Source organism: Rissa tridactyla, chromosome 2 (assembly GCF_028500815.1).
Source record: "Rissa tridactyla isolate bRisTri1 chromosome 2, bRisTri1.patW.cur.20221130, whole genome shotgun sequence".
NCBI classification, from domain to species: Eukaryota; Metazoa; Chordata; class Aves; order Charadriiformes; family Laridae; genus Rissa; species Rissa tridactyla.
This window is the reverse complement of record NC_071467.1, coordinates 68,083,740-68,106,555: the sequence shown is the minus strand read 5'-3', so window position 1 is coordinate 68,106,555 and position 22,816 is coordinate 68,083,740. Positions and strand designations below refer to the sequence as shown.

General features: G+C 43.4%; 2 protein-coding genes across 5 annotated transcripts in view; one reads left to right on the top strand and one right to left on the bottom strand.

Annotated features, from left to right (window-relative positions):
* The window catches only part of ANKS6 (ankyrin repeat and sterile alpha motif domain containing 6), a 44,557-nt gene extending 34,890 nt beyond the window's left edge, over positions 1-9,667 (bottom strand). For 2 of the 3 annotated variants that reach the window (XR_008465032.1, XR_008465031.1), the window contains exons 1-3: positions 9,143-9,667; positions 5,403-5,902; positions 1,212-1,256 (exon numbers count right to left, since the gene is read on the bottom strand). Coding sequence is in view for 1 of the 3 variants with exons in the window: in XM_054192643.1 (XP_054048618.1) it covers positions 1,212-1,256; positions 5,403-5,902; positions 9,143-9,489 (892 nt within the window). In the remaining 2 variants the exon portion in view is untranslated. The remainder of the gene's footprint in view (positions 1-1,211; positions 1,257-5,402; positions 5,903-9,142) is intronic. The other variant, XM_054192643.1, reaches the window with a different exon arrangement.
* An 8,724-nt stretch (positions 9,668-18,391) lies between these two features.
* The window catches only part of GALNT12 (polypeptide N-acetylgalactosaminyltransferase 12), a 49,786-nt gene continuing 45,361 nt past the window's right edge, over positions 18,392-22,816 (top strand). For both annotated transcript variants that reach the window (XM_054193146.1, XM_054193145.1), the window contains exon 1: positions 18,392-18,848. In XM_054193146.1, the coding sequence (XP_054049121.1) occupies positions 18,466-18,848 (383 nt within the window). In that variant the 5' untranslated portion in view covers positions 18,392-18,465. The remainder of the gene's footprint in view (positions 18,849-22,816) is intronic.

Sequence of the window (22,816 nt, the reverse complement as noted above, 5' to 3'; positions counted from 1 at the left end):
TCTGTATGTACCTATCACAGTCAGGAAGGATAGAGCCAGCTTTCCGTGCACTGTGACCCGATTTTCTAGGCCAGACACAGAAAACACAGCCCCAGTAAGGATTAGGTCCACCACAATGCACAAGGCTGTATTACCAATGTTTCCTCATTGTCTGGGACATTTTAGTCCCAAGTAAGGGCGGGCTGATTGGAGAAGAAACAAACCTCTTGGGTCTCATGGGACACCTCTCATGACTTCACTGGACATGAGATTTAATCTCACATGAGAATAACATGTTTCAATATTTGGAAAAAAAAATAGATCAGGAACTTTACTGCTGAGTGGCTTTTTTTTCTGACTGTCTACATAGCTAGGACTGCTGGCAATAGTATAAATGTGCTATCATATAGCTGAAAACTTATTTAAATGGCAAAATATCAATTGTAAGAGCAGTAATAAGACAAGGTTCAAGTACTGAATCTCTCTAACCTTTCGAAGAGATAGCAAATAGTACAGAGTTTTCGGACTAGCGACATTATCAGGAACCTCAGCAGAAAGTGAATAGTCCTCTTTCTCATGCCAAAGCCACCAGACAGCAAGCCTCAAGCCAAACTCATAATTTCAGCACTTTTTCCTATTCTGGAAGATCCAGGAAAATAGGTAACCAGAAAGCAGCCTGCCATCCACGATGGGTACAACCCATCAAAGCCTGGATGAAATTTAAATCAGGATGGTACTGCCTATTTCTGCTCACCATGGAACAGTTTTAGCAGTTGTGTGCTCATGAAAGTCACTCTTGCTCAGGAAAGAACATGTAAGACCTAAGACTCTAAAGAGCAATTACAATGCTAACACGCTTTTGTACCAATTAGCACTTTTGTTTTCGTACTTCAAGTTTGCCAAGAAGGAAAAAAAAAAAAAAAAAATCTTATTAAAGGTAGCATGGCCTTGGAATCACTGCAACTACTAAATCGCACCATTTTGGCATGAACGGCACAAGCAGGAATTCATAAAAGATCTTCTTATATTGGAATGTGAAAAGATATAAACTACAGAAACCAATGTATTTTTAAAATTAAAAGAAAAATAAGGAAAAAAACAAACAAACAAAAAACAAAACAAAAAAATAAGGAAAAAAATGTAAAAACAGAACATGCCTCAGCTTCCCACCTTAACAAACAAACATGCTCTGAGGTTACAAGAACCAGACGTGGTAGAAGAGTCCTACTTACCCAATTTCAAAGCATGAAAGACATCAGGCTGCCTCTTTTCTGTATCTGGAAGAAATAGAAATACTTCTATTAGCCATCATTAAAAAAGAAAAAAATTCTAGTAAAATTTTTATAGCAAGGACCATTAAAATTTACATAAAGGTACTATAAAACATACATTTGGACATACATTTAATGAAAACAAAGAAAGCATGGATAACCTTTTTACTCCCTTTAGGGAGAATGACTCACCTGTATGGTTCTCTGTGCAGAATTAAAGCTACAAACTATAATAAAGCACCAGTACAGGCCTTTGCCTTTCAACTTTCATTCACTATCAGGAAATTGTATTTGGAAACTTCTGTGTTTCCTGCCTGGAAGGCTAAAATATCAATTAAAGAACCACAGTATGGTTCTGTGGTCTAGTGTAATCCTCTGTACAACAGCAAGCACTCAAATAGTACAAGATTATTTTGAAAGGTGACTCAAAAGGAGTTTTACAAGATGTCTCATTTTTATTTCCTCTTCAGTATTGCCAGGTTAATTTGTGAAGGTCACAAAAATAATAGGGATGATTTAAGTCCACAGCTTGCTATTTGTGCATTAACTGATATCCTTCAGCTCCCAGGTCATCATCCCCAAAATAAGAACTTATAAATTTTAGTATTTTGAGTGAAAGATCTTTCCTTCGACTTGCCTTCAAAGTGCTTTGCAACTGATGACACTACGTAACATGAGGAAAAAATAGTGACATGTTTTGCACCTTCTACTCAAGCCAGAAAAATGTATCCTCCTCCATCTTCCAAAGCATTACTGACACTACAGAACCAATAGGATTTTAAGGAAAACAACGGGATGTTGAGAGATTTTCCGAGCCCGATTCTACCATTTTTATGAAAAGAAAAGGTTAATGTTCATAGCTTGACTCCAAAGGGAGTAATTTAAAAATGCTGAACAGAAGCAATTGCTAGGAAGCCCCAAAAAACATAAGAAACTCTAATTTTAAGACTGGGAAAGAGAGCTGTGGGTCATATATTTTGTCCTGGTTCAGAAACTGAGCTTACAGAAGGAACTGTGTATGATCTCACCACTGGAAAACAGATTTCAAAAGACTAGTTTAGAAAAGGACCAGACTCTGTACTTGGCATGTGAAAAGACTGGAAGAGAGGTAGCCTCAGGGAGCAGAAGACCATAAGGAGATGCCAGAAAGAAGGACTACCATCTGAGTAAGCTGAAGCAAAGACAGGGACCAAATACAAGCAACACCCAAGCCATTTCAGGTTGTTTTGAATTTGTTACTGAAAACAGCCCTAAGAAGAGAGTTGCTTTCTTTTGGGAGGCAATTCACCCTATCTATGGCAATAGATTAGAAGACAAGTTCCTTTTCTACTGCCTTCTGTATAAGAGAGAGGATCTTTTTTTCTTCCCAGGATATACAAGACAATGCTAGGAGGAGACTGAAGCCATGTTCACAAACCAATGCAGAAATTTATGTGGAGGCTTAACATTTTTTCCCCCCTCTCTCTGCCCCGATTAGTTACGACCCTTCTGCTGATGGAAACTCTCCCTCAGCAGAGGCGACAGGAACACCCACCTTCTTTAACGCAAGTCCACTCTCCTAGCTTAAACGCATTTCTTCAATACTTTGAAGTTGTATGACTACAGAAGACTTTCAAGACTCATCAGGCCAACTCTGCCTGCACATACGTTCTGTATGTGCAAACACACAGGCAAGGTATAAAGCGCTGCACTAGCGAATCCCACAGATGTCTGCATCTCTCTGTGTACTGTAACCAAATGATGTCTATTCCTCAGAGACTGGTCATGAGCAAATGTCTACAGTCAGCCAGTTCCGTCTGGTAGCACGGCTGTATGAATGCCCTAGCTCCACCTTAACCTATGAGTCAACATCCGACTAAGTTCACACCTACTCTGAAGCAGAAAGAGATGTCAGATTTTTGTCCTTGCTTCTTAAAGTACAAGGGAAGCGTGACCTGCAGGAATGACACCAAATTTAAATAAAACATAACAATTTGGGGGATTGCAGACATGTCCACACAGCAGTGTAATACAGACATAATTAGGTAAGATTTAAAAAAGCCTATTTGGGTATCACAAGTGGCAGAGAACCTAGAGTGGACTATCCTACGTCACATGCTTTCTGCCACCATGGCTGGATGGGTGGTGGCACCTGGAAAAGGTTCTTTCTAGGGCTAGCCACATCCTTAGATTTCATAGTAAGTACTCCAAAGCTGAAAAATCCAGATGCAGCTCTTCCAAACCCTCTTGTTAAGTACCTCCCAGCACTGCTCTGCATCATAAAGCACAAATACCTTAAAAAGTGTCCCCAAACAGCTACATACAGAATAAGGTCTCACACTCTGAAATGACTTACGGACATTCAGATGTCCAACATAATGTCCAAACCAAACTGTCTGATTTCAGGAACAGATCTAATGCATTTCTGTTAGCATAAACAAACGTCTGCAGAAGGAAAAAGGAGCAAATCCACAATACTTTACAAAACTAACATAAGACGTTAATAACATTATTTTATAGAACCATCTACACAGAAAAGCCAATCTGGAAAGATATCTGGGAGAGATACCTGCAATAAGTAAAAAATTTTTAAAAACTAAATTCATTAACATTCCAAACTGGCAGGTGACAGCAAGTAAGTTTAACCTTTATCTTAAAAAAACCAAACAAGGAAATTACACATAAAAAACTGACAACAGAATACGAAGGTACTTAGTAATTTAAAAAACAAACTTGTGAAATTACTGGTAAAGACACACAGTATACTATTCTGTTCCTTTGGTTGAGTGTGCAGTACTGGGTATGCTAGTTAAGACTGAAGGGAAAATTTTGTAGTCTAAGTTTGCTCACACCTTCTGAAGCCTTTAGATCACCTAGTTAAGGTATTACCTCTCTCTACAAAATCTTGGATTTCTTATATCCTTCCACGCTGATGGCTAAAGCTACATGACCACCAGATGTTATTTAATTACATGGTCACAAAATGTTTCTTCATCAATTCTCTTGCCTAATTTCCTGCACCTAACAAATGCATTACAAGGCAAAACTAAAACCCATAAAAGCAGCATTTCTTAAGTTCATTATACTTGAGATTTGCATTGAAATAATGTTATTTTAATCTAGTTTTGTAATACAAGAGTACAGTGTGTGTGTTTATCTGTGTGCACACACACACAGAGGCATATTCACATTTGAGGGGAGGAGGTTGCTTATAAATTTTATGACGTCTTGAAGTTAATTAAGCATTCCCCTCTCCTGCAAGGAACAGAAAAGTTGGGGACGTGCTGACTTGTTATTCATGCACATTAATACTTGGTTTTCTTAGAATACACAGTCCACTATCAAAGGATTTTGAGGAGGTTTCGTATACTCAGAGAGTGATAGAAAAAAACATTAGGTTAACCTAACCTGGCTTTCTGCGTGTACATGCCTTGTATGCAACACCCAAAGAAAATCCAACAATGAGTTTTAGAAAGCATTTAACCTTGATTGCAACCATTAGAGATTGCACGCCTCTACTAAGTCACTCCAGGTCTAAGCTTCACCACAAAACATAGCTTCTTATTTCCCATTCAAATTCTTCTAAATTTAAACTCAGGTTTTTTCTTTGGCTGCCATATAAAAAGGGCTTCCAGTACTGGACTTCCTGCCCTTAATGTGCACTTTATTAATAATCACACCTCTAAACAACCACCTCCTCATGAAGCTGGACAGACTGAACTTCTTCAGTCTCTCCTTACAAGGTAGGTTTTCTAGATTTTATATCATTTAGGGTTTTTTTGAGTTCGCAATATCCTTTCTTTGATATCCTATTCTAGTTTTGATGTCCCTTCTTTAGTGTCATTTCGAGTAGGCCTTTGCAATTGTCTTCCTAAATGAGCACCTATATCATGTGTTTTAAACGCAAAAAAAAAATTAAAACATTGAAACATTTTAGGATGTTTCACATGATTTTTATTGCAGGACAGGAATGCCCTCATGCTAACGTGGAGGTAATCTGCTGAAGCTGGGCATTCCTGCCTCATCTGAGGTAGGTGTACCTACTCCACCATTTTAAAAAGAGTCTAGTTACGAATTATAAAGAACATTGTGTACATCCAAAATAATCCCTTCGATTTCTAAATATGCAATCAAAACTTCAAGAAAGCGAAACAAAAAACTAATGCTCCATACCTGCCTGGGGTCTGATCGTTGTGAGAGATTCCAGGTAGTCCTTCATGTCTTTGTGTTTGAAGCCAACAGAGATTTCAAAAGGTGTTTTATGTAGTACATTCAGGTGATCAGGATTGGCACCTTTCTCCATGAGCTGCTGTGCCAAGCTCACCTTTCCACAAACAGCTGCCAGCATTAAAGGACTCCAGCCCATAGTCTTCACAGTGTAATTACAATCAGCTCCCCAGTCTAGTAACAGATGTACCACTGCCTCATGTCCATGTTGAGCAGCTGCCATTAATGGAGTGATATCGGGAAGGTCGTCTCTGCTGCTGTTAAGTACATTCGTGCTAAAATGGTCGTAATTGTCTACAAAAGCCCCAGATTCCAGCAACAATTTCACCATGCTGACGTGGCCGCCTCTGGAGGCCATTGTAAGGACACTGGCTCCTAACTTATTCTGTGCATTTTGATCAGCACCGTTCTCCAGCAAGATGTGAGCCACGCTTAGATGTCCAAACCTTGAGAGAAAGAGATAAGGAAGAGAATTAACATCTTGTATGGCAGAGACTTTTCAAAGAAAACCAACATACTCTGAACATGGACAACATTGTTGCCAAATTGGTCTATTAACTAATACGCTAGGTGGGATCATGCATGCATGACTGAATGTGGCAGTGGTCACCTTACTGCAGAGGAGCAATCAACAGCTGAGGACTGTAAATTAAACCATTCCACATGTACCAGTGACCATGCTCATAAACCAAACACCCATTTTAAGAGGATCAAAGCAGAGGTCAAAGCAGCAAGGTGCTAGACTCATTTTCAACTGCATGGCATCAAGACTTAACTTCCATAAACCACAGAGTCACTTTCATCCTCTTATTTCCAGGCCTGTGTCACATTCAGGAATCAAAGCCAGTTTGTTTGCAGGTATCTTAATTAAGTACCCTCACTACTGTTGAACAAGTAGAGAAAAACTTCAAAGAGTCAATGCTAAAGAAAAAAAAAAGAAAAAAAAAAAAAAGATCATTTTATCAACTGGATAGCCAGTCTTCTGTGTTTGCATCATCCCTTGCCTTCCAGTTGTGAACCACCAACAAACCCCCACAATGGAAGAAGGCTCAGATAAGACAGGCATGTGCCCATGAAGCTCAGGGAAGTAAACAGCGAGTGGCCACAGCTGTTGTAAAGAAAGCTGAACTTCTCTCAACAAAAAGGGGACCAGAGAGTGGCCTTTGTTTCAGAGGAACAGCTCTATCAGCAGAGTGGGACAACTGGCTGTGAACGGCCTTCCCCAAAACAATCGATAGAAAGTATTATCTTCCTGAGTCGGCCAGACCAGCACGGGGGAAATGTCTTCGCAGATGAGCCCAACGCAGAGCACCAAAACTGAGCAGTCAACAAAACAAATTTTGAGGAGAGCAAGGGGCTTAAGCTGCCTTCCAGTGACACATTGCTTCCTGGCAACTGGGGGCGCCCAGCATCATGATGTTGAGCATACAGGGACTGCTAACGGGCATTTTGTTAGTCCTGCAGTTCAACTGTGTGTTGCAGTTCCCACATTAGGCTTGTCCTGTCATTCGTTTCAGTGGCCAGTCCGTCCCAATCCACAACACTTGTGTTACGATTTCAGGAGATTGCTGCATCGCTAGGCAAAATCAAATTCCTGTGTAACATCCAGTATCTTCCAATAAGAAAATGTGGTGTTAAAGCATTAAACTCATCTTGTATGGAATATCTAAAAGAACTTGGTCAGAGTATTGAACTCTGACGCGAGTTTTCACCAGTAACCCAGCTTTAATACAACTTGACTATCAGAGGCTTTGGTAGTTTGTCAGTAAGCAAAAGACAATCACGCATGCCATACACCCAACCAGCTAACTGACCATGAGAAAATGGAAACCTTTTGCCGTTCTTCAGCTCACTAATCCCACATTTTAATATACATAATACATTGACAAGGTGTGTACTTTGTGCTCTTCTTGCAGATATCGTGCATTTCTATACGCTTGAGCAGTGTTTAACAAAATCAAGCTTTGATCCTCCCTTTGTACACTGCAGCAAAACAAATATTAGTTGAGGAAATCCCGAAGAATGCTACTAACCACTAACTGCAGACAGGAGACCAAAACTCCCTAGTTTCCTTTCAGAAAGCACATAGTTGCAGGGGGAAGCCTCCAGGACCTACCTAGTCCCTAGGTCTATCCTGATAGCCTTCACTGTGTCACTTCAGTAGAGCCTGCAACCACTGTACACATGATTAATTTTATGCATATATGCTATCTCCTGTCCAACTTCAACAGGACTAACCACAGCCAGAAAATTAAACATGTACATAGTTCTAAACCTGCATTTGTACAAACACTATGTTTCCTTTTTGGTTATCCATTAAAAAGAAAAAAGAAACATGCTCTTCCACTTTAAGCTTTCTCCGCAGGATTCAATGATATCTACATCACTTTTCAAATGGCAGAAAGTAATTTCTTTAAAACAGGGAGAGGGTTATAGTGATTTGAGTTTATTGTTTTTAGAGAACGAGCGTATGGTTTTCATTAAGGGGAAAAAATCTAAGAACATTTCTGCAGCTTTTTTCCTTTTTTTTAACCTTCATAAAATAACAAAATTGTTGAACCTTGTCTTCCTTGTTCTTACTGGGAAACCAGCTGTGTGACTCATTCTTTGGGAACTTTCTATGGGCTTTAATTGAAAAGAGAAATGTTGACTTTGAAAAAGACTCTTTTCTTCCAAGTATTTTAATCTGTTTTGAAACAAGAAAAAAAAAAACAAACCCAAAAAACACTTATCCTCTCAATTAAACATTCGATTGCTACAGGAAAAGACTGCCCTCCAACACTGCAAAACATGTCTGTAAACCCAGAAGGTACTTGTATATGTAAAGACAAGCGCAAACACAAGCATTAGCAATACGGGAACCTCCCACAACCCAGCAGCGGGTTACACGAAGCACAGCGTCACCGATGCAGAAAGCAATCCAGTTTTGTCATTAAAAAAAACCTCAGCAATAATCTTCCATATCCTCCAGCGAGCCATTTAGGAAAATATGGAAAAGCCAAGGGAAAAGGAATTACTTCTGTTTCCTTCAGCATGTTTTATGTCAGAGGCAAGTTTTCAACAGGTAGGTAAGACAGATACGTACCAAAAAAAAATTTTAAAAAAGACAGAAAATGAAGTAAGCGCATCTTATTTCCACAGAAGAGAAGAGAGGAGCAGTGTTTTCATGTTCAGGTTACCTTTGACTGCGATTCTGCCCTGGTTTTTACCCAACAAATAGCTCCGATCACCACATCTTTAAGATGGAAGGGGAAAAAAACTTAACTCCCCAGTACCATACTTACCCAAATTTAAACCCGACAACCCCTCCTCACCCATCCCCGGGAAAGGCAACAGGTGAATATTCCCCCCGGGATAACCACACCAAGCCACGACCCACCGCGGCCTACAACATGGCGCCTTCCCCCCCCCCCCCGCCCCCCCTACGCTGACTCCCCTGGATCCCCCCCATAGCGCTCCCGGGCGCCCTCCCCCGGCCTGGGGAGCAGGATTTGGAGGGCGAAAGGGACCGAGCGCCGGCGGCAGCCCCGGGGCGGGGAAGGGAGGGCCGCCGAGGCTGAGCCTCGGCGGCCCTCCCTTCCCCGCCCCGGGGCTGCCGCCGGCGCGGTAGCCGCCTTGCCGCTGAGTAGGCCGGTGCCCCGCGGCAAGGAGAGATGGCGGCCGGAGACCCCGATCCCGGCCCTTACCTGGCCGCCTGCATGAGGGGGCTCCATCCGTAGTGGTTCCTGCTCTGTACCGAGGCCCCCTTCCGCAGCAGGAACCGCACCAGCTGCTCGTGTCCCCCGGCCGCCGCGAACTGCAGCCCGGTGTTGCCGGCCTCGTCGGTGCAGTCCACGGGCACGGCGGGGGCCGGCGGGACGGAGGTTTCGCCGCGGGGCTCCACCGCCGCCTCCTCGGTACCGCAGGAGGAAGGGGCGGCCGGATCGCCGCCGCCACCGGGCAGCCCCAAGAGGCGCCGGGCGGTCTCGCAGTCGCCCTGCTCGCAGGCGCGGAGGAAGAGCTGGACCTGGGGGGGAACCCCGCACTCCCCCATGGGCAGCGCCGGACGGCCCCGAGGAGCTCGACCGCCCGCCACCACCGCCGCCCCCGCCGCCGGCGGCTCGGCGGCCGCCGGGAAGGCAGCGGGGAGGAGGGGACTCCGCCGGCGGGAGGAGGCCGGCCGAGGGCGGCCGCAGCGCCCCGGCCTCTCTGGCACGACAGCGAGGGGAAGGCGGGCCGGGCCGCGATCTTCGGAGCCGGCGAAGGGCTTCCCCGCCTGGCCCGAGGGCCTAGGCGCGTCTCCCGGCCGGGACGGCCTCCCCTGACCCGGCGGTGTCAGCCCTCCTCGCCCTGGGTCACCGCGGCTCCTGCCCCCTTCCCCGGGTGTTTTCTGTCATACACTGGCATCTGGGCTGCAGCCGCTTTCCACGGCGCGTTCTTGCTGCCATTGCTGACCCCCACCCAGCGAAGTGTCTCCGATGTACGTGGTTTTCTGCTGGGGGTCACCACAGCAAGCCCTCACTCGCATCCAACACAACAATCCCTTTTTTTCTGCTTCGTAACATGATTTCGACAGCCTGGCACGGTGCCTCCCTGTCAGCCCAGCTCCGCTTACACGATACTTCAGCCTTTGCTTGCACCTTGTTGTTCCCTCAGCTCCAAACTGGTCTCTTCCTTCGCAGAGATACAAGACCCACAGTTGAATCATTCCCAAAAAAACCACGTTTCTCGCCTATCAGTTAGTCTTTCTGCTTAAAGAGTTTGAGCATAAAATTCCAATTTCTTGTGGCATTTATAAGTATCTTCTCTTTAGCTTTGGCCTCCCAGGTAACCTGAAATCTTTTCCAGTTTATACTGATTTACAAAGTGAGAAAAAAAAAAATAAAGCACCCATGAAATAACTCTTGAACTGCAGTTGACCAGTCACTTAAGGATATTGTGTTGTGTCCCTGTAAGTTTGGGCAGGTTGTTCTGTATTAAAATCATTGCCTCCGATGTCAGAACACGGACTTACTGCAGTGGTGGAGGGTTTGGGGACGAGAAGACTAGGGGAGGTTATGGGGAGTGTAGTGAAACCACCAAATGCCGCTAAAATGAGGGCATCCCCTAGTTTTAGGCAGTGGCATCCATGTGCTCCAAGTTATATGGCTTTCTGCCTCTGGTCCACTTGCAAATCCAGGCTGCCAGACCATCATGGCCAAGGGCCAAACATGTTACACTTTGAGAAAGACTCCAGCAAACAAGAGTCCTGGCTGTGTTCATGGCCGCTTAAACCAGTCCTCTGGGAAAGTATCGTTCACAGCAAAGAAAAAAAATACACTTTTTGCAAATTTCTCATTACAGAAAAAATAGGACAAATTCATAGACAAACTAAATATTCAGCAATGTTCCCTCCATTCTAGATACCATATGTTAACTCTTGTAACATATGTAAATATTTAACATACGTACTTATGTTAAATAATTTCCTTAAGCATAAAGATGCTTCCACTGGTCATCTTCAGAGGCAAGATACGTGGCTAGGTAGACTTTTGGTCTAGCCAGTACAACCATTCTTAGTTTACAATAGTATGAGGAGCTTGCCGTTATCAATAAAGCCAGATAGTGCAATCCATTCTGCAAGATTTCAGAGTCTGGAAGAAGGGAATGGCAAGAGTGATTAATGCAATACATTATTCATGATTCAAGAAAACTGGGTCATACTTACCATATCAAAGTGCATGCTTGGATATGGTCAAATTAGTGACAGAATCACTCCAGTTTATCTTTGAGATAAGCTACTGAACATGTTGATCGTACAAATCTATGTTATGTAGCTTACGATTACGCTATCAAATTCTACTATGGTTTGAAACTCCAGACAAAGATATCATGAATGTAATTAGGAACGTAACAGCAAAAGATGCAACTCTTATTTTTAGAAACCGATAAGCAAGCAATAGGAGATATTTGTTGGGGTTTACTAAATGAGAGGAAATTATTTGTGCTAAATTCTCCTGCTAAATTCTGCTGCTGTCATCTGATGGTCGTTACTATCTTCAGTCAGCATCCGCGGCATTTGTACAGATATGATCACTCAGTGATTTCTGTCACTGCTAGAGAATCAAAATATCACAAGGGCAAGGAAAAAATAATCAGATCTCTTCTGAAATGAATGAAGTGCTATAGAATATTCTTATGGTGATGCAGTGCCAAGCTCTCTGGAAAATACAGGACTTGATTTCTTCACCAATGAAAGAACAACCTAAGCCTTTCGAACGGTTCACTAGGGTAAGAGGATGGAGAAAGCTTAGGTTGGAAGATAGTACAGGAAAAAACAAAACCAAGATTCTCAAGTGCAGATTGTGCATTAGTCATTTGTAAGATTTGTCCAAACTGCATCTGGTTTGTCCAGTCAGTGAAAAATGCATTGCTTTTGACAAGAAATTCCTTCACGTCACCAATGTGCTAATTTATATAGGTCAGTGTTGGAGTGCTTGAGGTTGAAATAACTTAAAACGACAGAGAAAAACCTGATGAATGAAAAAATTACTTTAGACTAAAGGAGACAAGAAAAGTGCAAGGAACAGAGCAGGCCCACCAAAAAAAAGCAGAACAGGTAAAGCAACAGCAAGCATGTGGCCACCATTTGTGAAACTTTTCAAAGAGAAGTCTCCACTGCAAATGGTATCAAAACACCATCAGGGAGATAAATGGGCCAACGCAAGCTTTATTAAAGCTACTCATAACACAAGGCGACATAAAAGAGAAACTTAGAGACATCGTTACGCAAGAGACAGAACCCATCATCATTTGCAAAACAAAGCAGAGGAAACCATTAGGGCATGTAAGGTACCTGTAGAGCTAGTAAAGTAAGTATAATATGGCAAATGTGCAGTGATATAGAACTACAAATTGGCCAGGTAACGTGACAAAAAATTCTGTTGCTCTTAGAGTAGTAATAGGATGTAATACATTTGGACATATCCTCATACCATGACACACGAGAAAAATTTCTACCTCATGTATAATTCAGGATCATATAATATGGAAGACTATAAAGTTATCATCGTAATCAAAAACATCTCAGAAAGGGAAAAATGCAAGTAGTCAAGCGATCCATTCCAAAGAAATCCAGAAAATTAGAGGTAGCTGAATCAGTCATAATCTTCATTATGAAAGTCTGGGGATGGTGGCATCTCAAATCCCCAAATACCACGACACTATTTTCATGGCAATTCAAGGAATGAAAGGCTTATTTTCTACTGTAGAACCTTACTGATGCGAATCACAAGGAAGACATACTTCTCAGAAAAAGAAAACCAAAAAGTTTTAGCATGTGTTTTGTCTGAAGACTCTCATCTCCATCTTAAAGGAAAAGCATAGACACATATATTAGACATACCATCAGAGAAAAGGAGATGTTTCTCCAGTATCATCAGACACATATGTTAACTTTGGTCCTTTCAGGCATAGAAAAAGAAATAATCTTGAAAAATTACAAAAAAAAAAAAAAAAGTGGTGGTAAGTGCCGACGGTATAGGATGACTAAGATTAATTCCACCATGTAATATCCCCTTGAGTTTTTGGTTCAGAGTTTTAATCATGGCCTATATAGCAGGTCTCCACTTTGTCTACTATGGCCAGCTGCTATAACTTTGTGATGAAATTACTTCATTTATATGTTTCTGTATATGCCACAATTTTGATCAAACTTTCAAAAATAATTTGCAGCTCAGTATTTTGATTCACTGTGTTTGCACCAGAACGTATGAAAAGTCAGTCGGGTTTCCAATATAACAGACCTCAAACAGTCCCTTCAGTAACACGTCACGTCATACCATATCCCGCACACAGAACCGTGTTCTGATAATTTTTGACAGCGAAGCTTGCTGGCCATGGCTTTCTTTATGTACGATACCTCTTCTGCTGCCTGCAGTTCATGTTTGCTATTTAACTAAAGAGAACATTAATATATCAACAATACATACTTATAGCAAGCAAATACACCGACCGATGCCTTTGGCATTCATGTCGTTACTAGCTTTAAGCTATCCTGACTTGCATACGACCTTTTGAACAAGATATTTTGTATGTGTGTGTATGTGTATATGTATATATGTAGACATAATATATGCAGATATATATACATAGACATATATATGTACATATGCACATACATATCCTACAGAGATCTGCAAACTGGTACGGGTTTTGCCCAAGTAATCCACAGTCTGCCACCTGCTTTTATTGGCGTGTCACAATGAGAATTACACAGCGTTCATCAGCCCCTTAGAAGATCCCTGAAATAGCTGGCAGTTTCTATCTCACTCATCAAGTCTGCGTTTTTAAATCGACTTTATTTTTAGGCCTCTGTACCCACTGTTCTTCCTCCCAGCTCAGTTCCCAACAGGCTCTGCCTCTGCACTACGCACCCTTGACCTGGAGCCCACCCTGTAAAACAGGGTCCCCGCTGAGGCACCCAGGAGTTTGGCGCCCACCCTCCGGCTGAGCTGAGCAAGCAGGGGCTCAGCCCCTTCCACGTTCTGCTGCCTCAAATAAAGACACTTTCAACACAAACATCTTATTTTAAAAAATGCTTGCTACTGGTCGAACAATGGGAATGATATTTTAAAAATACAGGGACTCTTGTGCTGACAAAGGAGACAAAGAGCAGCCAGGGTGGGAGCTGGTGGGGGGGAACGTTTCTTTGCAGGGCAATGCTATTTTACACCCAGTTAAAGCGATGGTGAACAATGACACCTAGATCCGAAGCAGTCTCTAGTGGGTATGTTTTATAACTTGGCTGAATCTTCTTCTCCCTGAACAAATTTCCTGTCTCTCTGCAATGTATTTGTACACCATGTTCCTCTGATACTTTTTTTTCCTTTTCTTTTTTAGAATACCTAAGCGTTGGCTGTTACTAAAACTAGGAATGTTATTCTGGAACACATTATTTGGTACTTTCTTTTCCCCTGAAAGTATGAATTTAGGAAGCTATTTGAACTTTGGGTTTATTCAAAATGCAATCTCTATCAGCTGATACTTCTCCACACCCCATTTCCATTTTATAATTTTGCTTCCTTTTGACTGAACGAAAAAAAAATTAAAAAGAAAACTTTGGATGGGGAAAATTGTAAAGCCTTTGCAAAATTTAATACCTGTATTTTTTTTTCTGTAATGTATATGTCATCAGTATAAAATACGAATAACTTTTAATAAAAACTGATGTGTAAAATAGTTCATCTTAACTTACCGCTTTAAGTTTCTCTTGTTTGTAGACCAATACTTTCAATAAGTTCATGCATTTTTAGGTAAACTAAATATTGCCTGAAATTCAAATGGATATTTCAATGAGCAACAGACACTCTTAAGTTCAACTATTACATTCACTATAACGTAAGTTTTTACCGACAGTTACATATTGTTATGTTTAGCCTTCTCTTACTGCTTTTTGAAAGGTTTAGTTCATATTTTTTTCTTCTTTTTTGTGTGGAAAAAATATTATTTCACTTTTTAAAAATAAACTCTTCCAATGTATTAATTATTCCACTGATCTTCTGGTTTAATTTTGACAACTAAAGGCATATTCGATCTTCCTACATAAGTAATTATTGATTTTATGTGACTTATTCTACCTGTTTCTGACTGAAACTCCTTAAGCAAACATTCTTACTAATCTTTAAAATAAAAAAAAAAAAAAACTCAAAACCAATTGTTTTAATTTACACTGTTATTAAAACTGGGGAAAAAAAAGAATTGCTTAAAAGGAACTTTTCCATCAAAATGTCGTTGCAAGCTTTACGGAGAGCAGGAAACTAATTTACCTTATTAATTCTAGATTTTTTTTCTCAGGGGCTTATTTTCACATTCAGAGCAGAAATCTTTATACTTTAAATATTTCAGCTCAGAAATTTCAGTCTTCCCATTTTAATTAAACCCCACGAACTTTTGAAAAGCTTTAAGAAAAAGTGTCTTTGCCTTCACATTCTTTACATCTCTCCAAACTTATTTGTGAACACAACTGATTTATTCTTAATGATTTCTGCACTAACACCATTATAGTACTTTGCCTTGCCGAATTTACTCAGATTTATGTGCTTGGACATCATCCCCGGGGAACTGCCATTTACTAGTATCGCTTTCAGTCCTCACTGCGATGATGATCGCAGGAAGCCTTCCCAGCTACTTTACTCTAAGGGCATTATTTACTACTGAGAGCCGCATCCCTTGCTTTCCCACCAGCCGTAACCTTTCTTGCTTCTGTGGAAGCAAGCTGATGCTCTCCTACCTTTCCTTCAAGCCCTTTTTCCCTTTTTAAAATCTGACTTGAGAGGTAGCTATGCTGCTTATCGCTTCAACAGCCTTGCCTGATCTTACCCTGTCTGCTGCTGATTGCAGCATGCCTCCTGCATTCCCGTCACATTCTGTTCTCCGTTTCACACTTTTTTATCTCAAAACTTGTTTGAGTCATGTGATCATATTCTTGTGTTTCTTCCACGTTGCTCTAATACTTAAATAAAATACTTATTCTTCTAATACTTAAGAACCCCTGCAGCAGAACTCTCCTGTTTTCTTTCTCGCTGCTCTTAATTAACACTCAATCCTACATTTTGCTCTTTACATCTTCCCAATCTCCCCCAATGATTTCTTTTGGGACTCCAGGAGGATTTCCTTCTCCTTTGATTCATTCCAGGTAGTCCTTGTTGGGCTCCTCATGCTTAACATTTCTGTTACCCTATTCTAAGTAATTTGCAACCTTACACAAAAGGAACAAACCCAAGACTATTTGTTCCAGACAACCAGATCTAAACCAGCAGCATGTGCCAGAAATGCTGACTGTGTCTTCAGGGTTTACTCCTCCCCCAGCCAGCAACTAGGGAACCCCTAGTTGCTATAGGGGTTCCCCATGTATATTCCCTATATATAAACTCAGTACCCCCTGCTACAAACTCCATACCAATGACACCAGTTGGACTTCCTTCATTCAGGAAGGATGGCGAGCAAGGAGACAGCGCAATCACCGGGTGCGCAATTACTCACGGCACCTAACTTTTCAGACCCCAAGCTTGCTAGACACGGCGTCCTTTATACACAGTGTATATTCTTAGGTCCAGCATATTGGTATTTAATAGTTGTCTACAAACCATATTTACACACACATACTTAACCACTATTATGCTTGTTATTCCAGCTCGTAGCTACGCTTTGAAACTAGATTTTATGCATATGTAATTATCTGTAATAACTGTATAGTGCAATAAGAAATAATGAAATTATATCTACACAGACACACACAGAGCCATCTGCAAATCCACCTAAACTACTTGATTTGTGCTCGTTTGCCAGCATCAGGATGACTCATTATTATTCAGCACCCTTCTGTCCAGAGCAAGGCCTCCGCAGTAGATGCCACCCTCTGTGTTTGTTGTCACATACAATATTTATTATCATGTAAAATCAGAAACAGCTCATAGCTGTATGCTGTGACCCTGTCTGGTAGTGACGAGGATTTTCCCCTTCCTTAGCACCAGAGGTGTTTTCATCCCTTCCTTAGCAATGCTGGTGAGCACCACCCAATACCGCTTACCAGGCTGAAGTCCCTCTCTGGGGATGGCCAGTGATCTCTGCTGGGTTGATCTTGACAGGCCTCCAAGAGCAGAGGATAGTGCAGTAAACAGTCTCTTTGTAGAACGCACAGAGCAATGGCACCTCAAAACCAGAGTTTCAGCTCCCTGCTGAACGTGAGAGAGAAACTGTATCAGTTATGTTACACTGATGTTAAGGTTTTTCGAATGCAAAATTGGGAATTCTCATGTAATCTCCTGGCCTCAGGATCGCAATTTCAGACCAAGAGGGCTGCATCCTGTTAGAGTGAGAAGTGAAAAAGCAGCATGGATGTGTTCTTGACTATGAAGCAAATTAGAAAATTTCAACTACATGCTACAGTTGCTTTATTCCCATAGTTCTGTCAAGCCATGAAAGGACTGCCCAGTATCCGGATAATAAATTTGGGATTTTCACTTATGGATTTCTCTCTAGGAGGCCACATTGGTTGACTTTTTTTTTTTTTTTTTTAACCAAGAACACTGCTTTCTTCAGTGAAAGAGTTTGTCATTAAATCCCACGACTTCTTGGCCCATGTTCTGTTTACTTCTAAAGCACGTGCTTTTCTAGCAGCAGCAAATGGATAGAGCCTGGTTTCCTACCAACTTGTTTCCTTCCTCCCCAAAGCTCTTCCAAGTCCCATGGTGACAAATAATGGCCCTTGCTGTCCTCCTGCAGCCCTGGCTACCTCTGTCAGGAGACAGCAAGCCTTGGGACCCATCCCCATGATCTCCAGTAGCCGAAGCAGCTTGCTGTGGCCATGACAGCCAAACTTTCCCTTGCCGGGCGTACCCCTGCGTATCTGCCATACAGCCACCAGTGCTCATGAAGGTCCCTCAAGCTTCAGGGTGACCAGATCACCTCCTCCTCCAAGGGTATCAGTGAGCCTGCGAAGGGGACATGCCTTCCTCCCTCCTCCACGCATCCCAGTAGTGCATGACCCAGTAGCACCGGGCTGTCTCCGCTCCCCTCCCTCCCTCCCAGCCCCAGCAGCTTTGGGACAAGCGCCCGGGGCTGGGACAGGACCATTTCTGGCTCCACCGGTCGTGTTCCCAGCAACAGCCTGCGCGTCCCGCGGGGTGCCGGGGCCCTCGGGGCCGACCACCTCGAAACCGAGGAGCACCGCTCACCGGGGGAGCCGGCTGGGGAGCGGGAGAGTCACATCCCCCCGGTCTCGCCGACATAGAGGGGGGCGATTTCCCTGCCCCGGGTCTGCCGGCGGCAGCCGCTCCCCGCCCCGCGGCAGCTCTTCCGCGCCCCCGCGGGCCGGGCCGGGCCGGCGGCGGGGCGGGGCGGGGCGGCGGGAGGAGCCCGGGCGGTGTTTCCTGGCGGGGGCCAGCGCGGCTTGGGCAGGTCGGTGAGAACTTCGCCGCAGTCCGCCCGGGGCGGAGGCGCTCCCGTGTCCGGGAAGAGGCCGGCCGCGGCCCCCGCCTCCCGGCTCGGTATGGCCGGCCGCTTCGGCCGCGGGATGTGCTGGGGCAAGCGGGGCCGGGGCTGCCGGGGCGGGGGCGCGCTGCTGGCCCTGGGGCTGCTGGCCGCCCTCGGCTTCCTCGCCTGGCGGCACGGCCCGCCGCCCCGCCACGCCGCCCGCCGCGCCCCGCCGCCGCCGCTGCTTCCCGCCGACAGCGAGTTGCTGCGGAAGCCGGTGTACGCCAAACCGGCCCCGGAGCCGGGGTCGCTGGGCGAGCTGGGCCGGGCGGTGCGGCTGGAGCTGAGCCCGGCCGAGAAGCGGCGGCAGGAGGAGAGCATCCGCCGGCACCAGATCAACATCTACCTGAGCGACCGCATCTCCCTGCACCGCCGCCTGCCCGAGCGCTGGCACCCGCTGTGAGTACCCGCCGCGCCACCTGCCGCCCCCGCCGGGCTCCGGAGTCGCGGGGACCGCGGGGGCAGGTGGGGACGGGGGCAGGGGAGCCGTGCCCGCCACTGGTGTGGTTCCCCGGAGCAGCTCTCCCGCGCAGAGGAGTGTTTGGTGGCAGCGGTCGGCGCGGGGTAATCGGCTGTAGCTCACTCAGGAACGTGGAGGCTTCTAAAACTTTCTTTTCCCCCTCTTTTTACGCTTTAAAAATTACAGCGTTTGCTCACAAAGTTAAACCTGTTGCCGGTTTTTGCCTGGTTCTCACTCCTCCATAGGGCAGAAACAGTAGCGTGGTGGTGGTGGGTGTGCAGCTCGGGAGAGGGTGTTTCCCTCTGGTAGCCCCCAGCAGTGGGGTTTCAGCCCTTAAGCAGTGGCACGATGCCTTGTTTCTCCTGCTGCCTCCCCTGGGTAAGTCACCGTAGGCAGCAGCATACTTTAACAGCCACTCCCAGCTTTACAAATGTTATGCTTCCCAGACCTCAGCTTTGCATTGTGTTCAAATGTCCTATGCCACACAGTATAAAAGCAGATTGTTTTATCATTAGGTTTCCCAGGAGTGATGTGTAAATGCTCTCAGAGATGCATGATCTTCTGAACTGGGGCTGTGCTTGTACCCAGATACTTAGTCGCTGGGACAATTTACGTTTACAGTTACGACACTAATGCCAGATGGTGGCATGAGCAATTGTAAACGGAGGATTAGATGCTGTTTGCTGAGGTGATTCTTGTTTACAGGCAGCAGTTCGGCACGGTTGTGAAGTCAGTGCTGCCCAGCGGGTCTGGCTCCAGGATCAGTTCTGGCCTAAGGCAAACTCTCAGTTTAGCTGAGTGGTTTGTCCCAGCGTGGGCTGTCCCGGGAGCAAGAAGCCAGGGGGTGAGAGGAATGGGTCGGCCCAAGGAGTCAGGACAGAGGCATGGCTGCAGAGCCCACTCCTGTGTTTCACCCGAGCTTGGCTTCAGCCAGTTTATTTCATTGCAGCAGGTTTGTGTGGTGCGGTAGTAAAGAGCTACGGGGAAAAAGCAGGGCTCTGCCTCTACCATGAGTTGACTTCATGTCAATGTGTCCTGTCCGGTAGTTCACCCAACTCTAGTTATAAGTGCTGAATCTAAAACATGAATCCTATGATAGCTCTTAAACAACTGCAGTGCAAGTGCAAGGCCTTTTTATTGTGAATTTAAGCATGACCGTAGGCTTGTTTTTCTTTCATTCTCCCCTTAGAAGCAGCCTATAGACCATAGGCTAAAAAGGACCATATTAGTTGCATTTTTTCTACAGGAAGAATTTAAATCATTTTGGACTCCTGCCACTTCTCTCAGGCAGGGTGTCGGAGGAAATGGAAGATTACAGTTGTTGAGCTGTATTATAGATTATTATAGATTAATTGGCGGGGGGGGAGCGGGGGAGATTCTTGAAATGAAAATAACGTAAATGGGTGGATGGGTTTTTGGCTACAACGACACACCCTTTTTGACTTGAATAGTTGGACGTTAAAATGAAAAAGCTTATCCAAAACAAAAGCGTCACAAAGCCTCAGTGACATAATCTTGGAGACGGTTGCCTTCTGAGGCTGGAGCTGTATTGTGCTCTTGCAGTATCTGCTGGCAGGTGCTTTATGCTTTTTCACACAGTGAAATCTACATTATGGCAGAAGCATCACAGAACATCTAACCAACTCACGCAGCAAATGTAAAAAAAAAAAAAAAAAAACCAAAAAAAAACACAACAAAAACTTCCCCAAAGACAATTTTGCAACGAAATCATTAACTACCTCTCTTAAGAAGGAAGACCGTGTAAGAGATGGAAGTTTTAAAAAAAAAAAAAGTATTGAAAAAGGTATTACCAAGCCTGTAGCAGTAGAAAATTTATTCCACTTCAGTGTAAGATTAGAGGCTATACAGGTTGAAATGTCAAGTCTAGGAAAAACATGATTTTGTTTCTTTATTTTAAGGTTGGTAATGCTTGACCATTCATGATCTTTAATGAACATTTGGGTGGTTGGTGAGGCTACAATAGTAGGAAATAAATAGTAATGATAGATTTCAAGCAGTCCACAAAAATGATGCAAAGGCTAAATTTTAGATGTGATCAATGAAAAATTCTTGGTACCTGAAGACCAGAAGGTCTACACTGTTTGGTTTTTTTTTTTTTTTTTTAGTGGAGTCACAGAGGAGAACCAGAAACTGTGTGCTGGTAAGCCTTGGGTCTCTTCCAGGCATATTATTTAGAAACTGTGGTAAGGAAAATAATTGGTAGCAGGTAGGTAGGCGTGCTCTATTGAGAAAGAGTCAACTTGGCTTTTGTCAAGGATGACGTGTCTCACAAACCTATTGCAGTTCTTTGAAGGTCTTAATTATCTAAGTAAGGAAATGTGTTGTTATTTCCCAGAGGCTTTTGATGAGGTCCTTAAACAACTGTGAAATAAGGTAGAAATTCCTTGCATTTATAAATAACAAGATAAAATCTATGAAGCAGTTGTGATTTTTTTCTTTTGTTTTGTTGTTGTTTGGTTGGTTGTTTTTTTTTTTTAATAGTGGAGGGTCACGTCACTGGTAAAGTTCCACAAAAATGCATGTTGGACCCAATGCAGTTCAATTTATGGCATGGCTTCCATAAAGAAGTGAATAATTAATTTACAGCTAAAAGATAGGCTACTGAGAGGGTGCCTCTTGCTGAGCTGCTGCAATACCATGTCGATGCATGAAGTAGATAAATTCTGCCACCTCTTTTTTCCAAAAATCCTTTACTGTAAAGCATAAGGAAGCCCATCTACTAGAAAATTCAAGTCAAGTATTCATGAGACATTAAAAGATACTATGCTTGGAGACTGTATTCTGGGCTATGGGCTTTTGGTCTGCTTCAGCATATTCTTATGTGTGTGGAGGTAAGTCTGGAAATTTTAGATCCCAGGAAAATGGGAGGGTGGAAGAAAGGGAAATAAAGATAGGCAACATCCCCACCACCTAATACCTATGTCTGATAATACTGTGTGGGAAGAGAAGAAGAATAGTTTGGTTGAGATTACTCTGCCAAATAATGAATTGTTTGACAAAATTTGACTATGAATCCTATACAGGTGTTAATTTACTTTATTATGTAAGTTTCTTCAACTTCAGGTGTTTCTCCCACTAATATATTCCTGCCAATGTAAGTACTGATAAGCCCTTTATTCCTTCTTGTTATTACAAACCACTGTAACATGTTTTTTTGAGAACTGATCCTGTTTCTATCGAAACACAGACTTGGGAGAACTCGACAACTTCTATTGTTTCCTTTAGACACTTCCTGCTTCCTTTAAATGTCTGCACTTGAGGTCAGCGACTGATAATACTGTGCTTCATCACGCAGGAGCTCTTCAGTTTTATTGGTGGCTAGAATTGTGTGTGCGTATATATGTACCTATACGTGTATATGTATGTACACATATATGTATACATAAATATATATTTAAACATACATAAAGCCAAATTAAATAAACCTGTAATAGATATATATATATATATAAAAACAAGCTATTAATATTGTTCTTTTGGTAAAATGTTATGCATAGGAATGTAAGGAAACTACTAAATGGTGACACAGTTTGTACAAGGCTGGAAGTGAAATTTGCCATAGAGTCAGAGAGTGACAGAGGCTGGAAGGAACCTCTGGGGTTTCTAGCCCAACCTCCTGCTGGGGGCAGGGCGACTTTGGTGTTGGAGCGTGTTGCTAAGGGCCGTCCTCATCCTGTCAGATTGCTGAAAGTCTCCGAGGATGGAGATTCTACAGCCTCTCTGGGCACCTCTTGCAAGGCTACATCACTGCCACAATGAAACTTTTTCCCTCACCCATCGTAATGTTGTCTAGATGGCCCAGGTCATCCTCCCAAGGTCTATCCTTCATTTCTTGAGTTTACATGCATATGGGAGGCAACAATTATAGCAGGTTTAAAACAAGCAA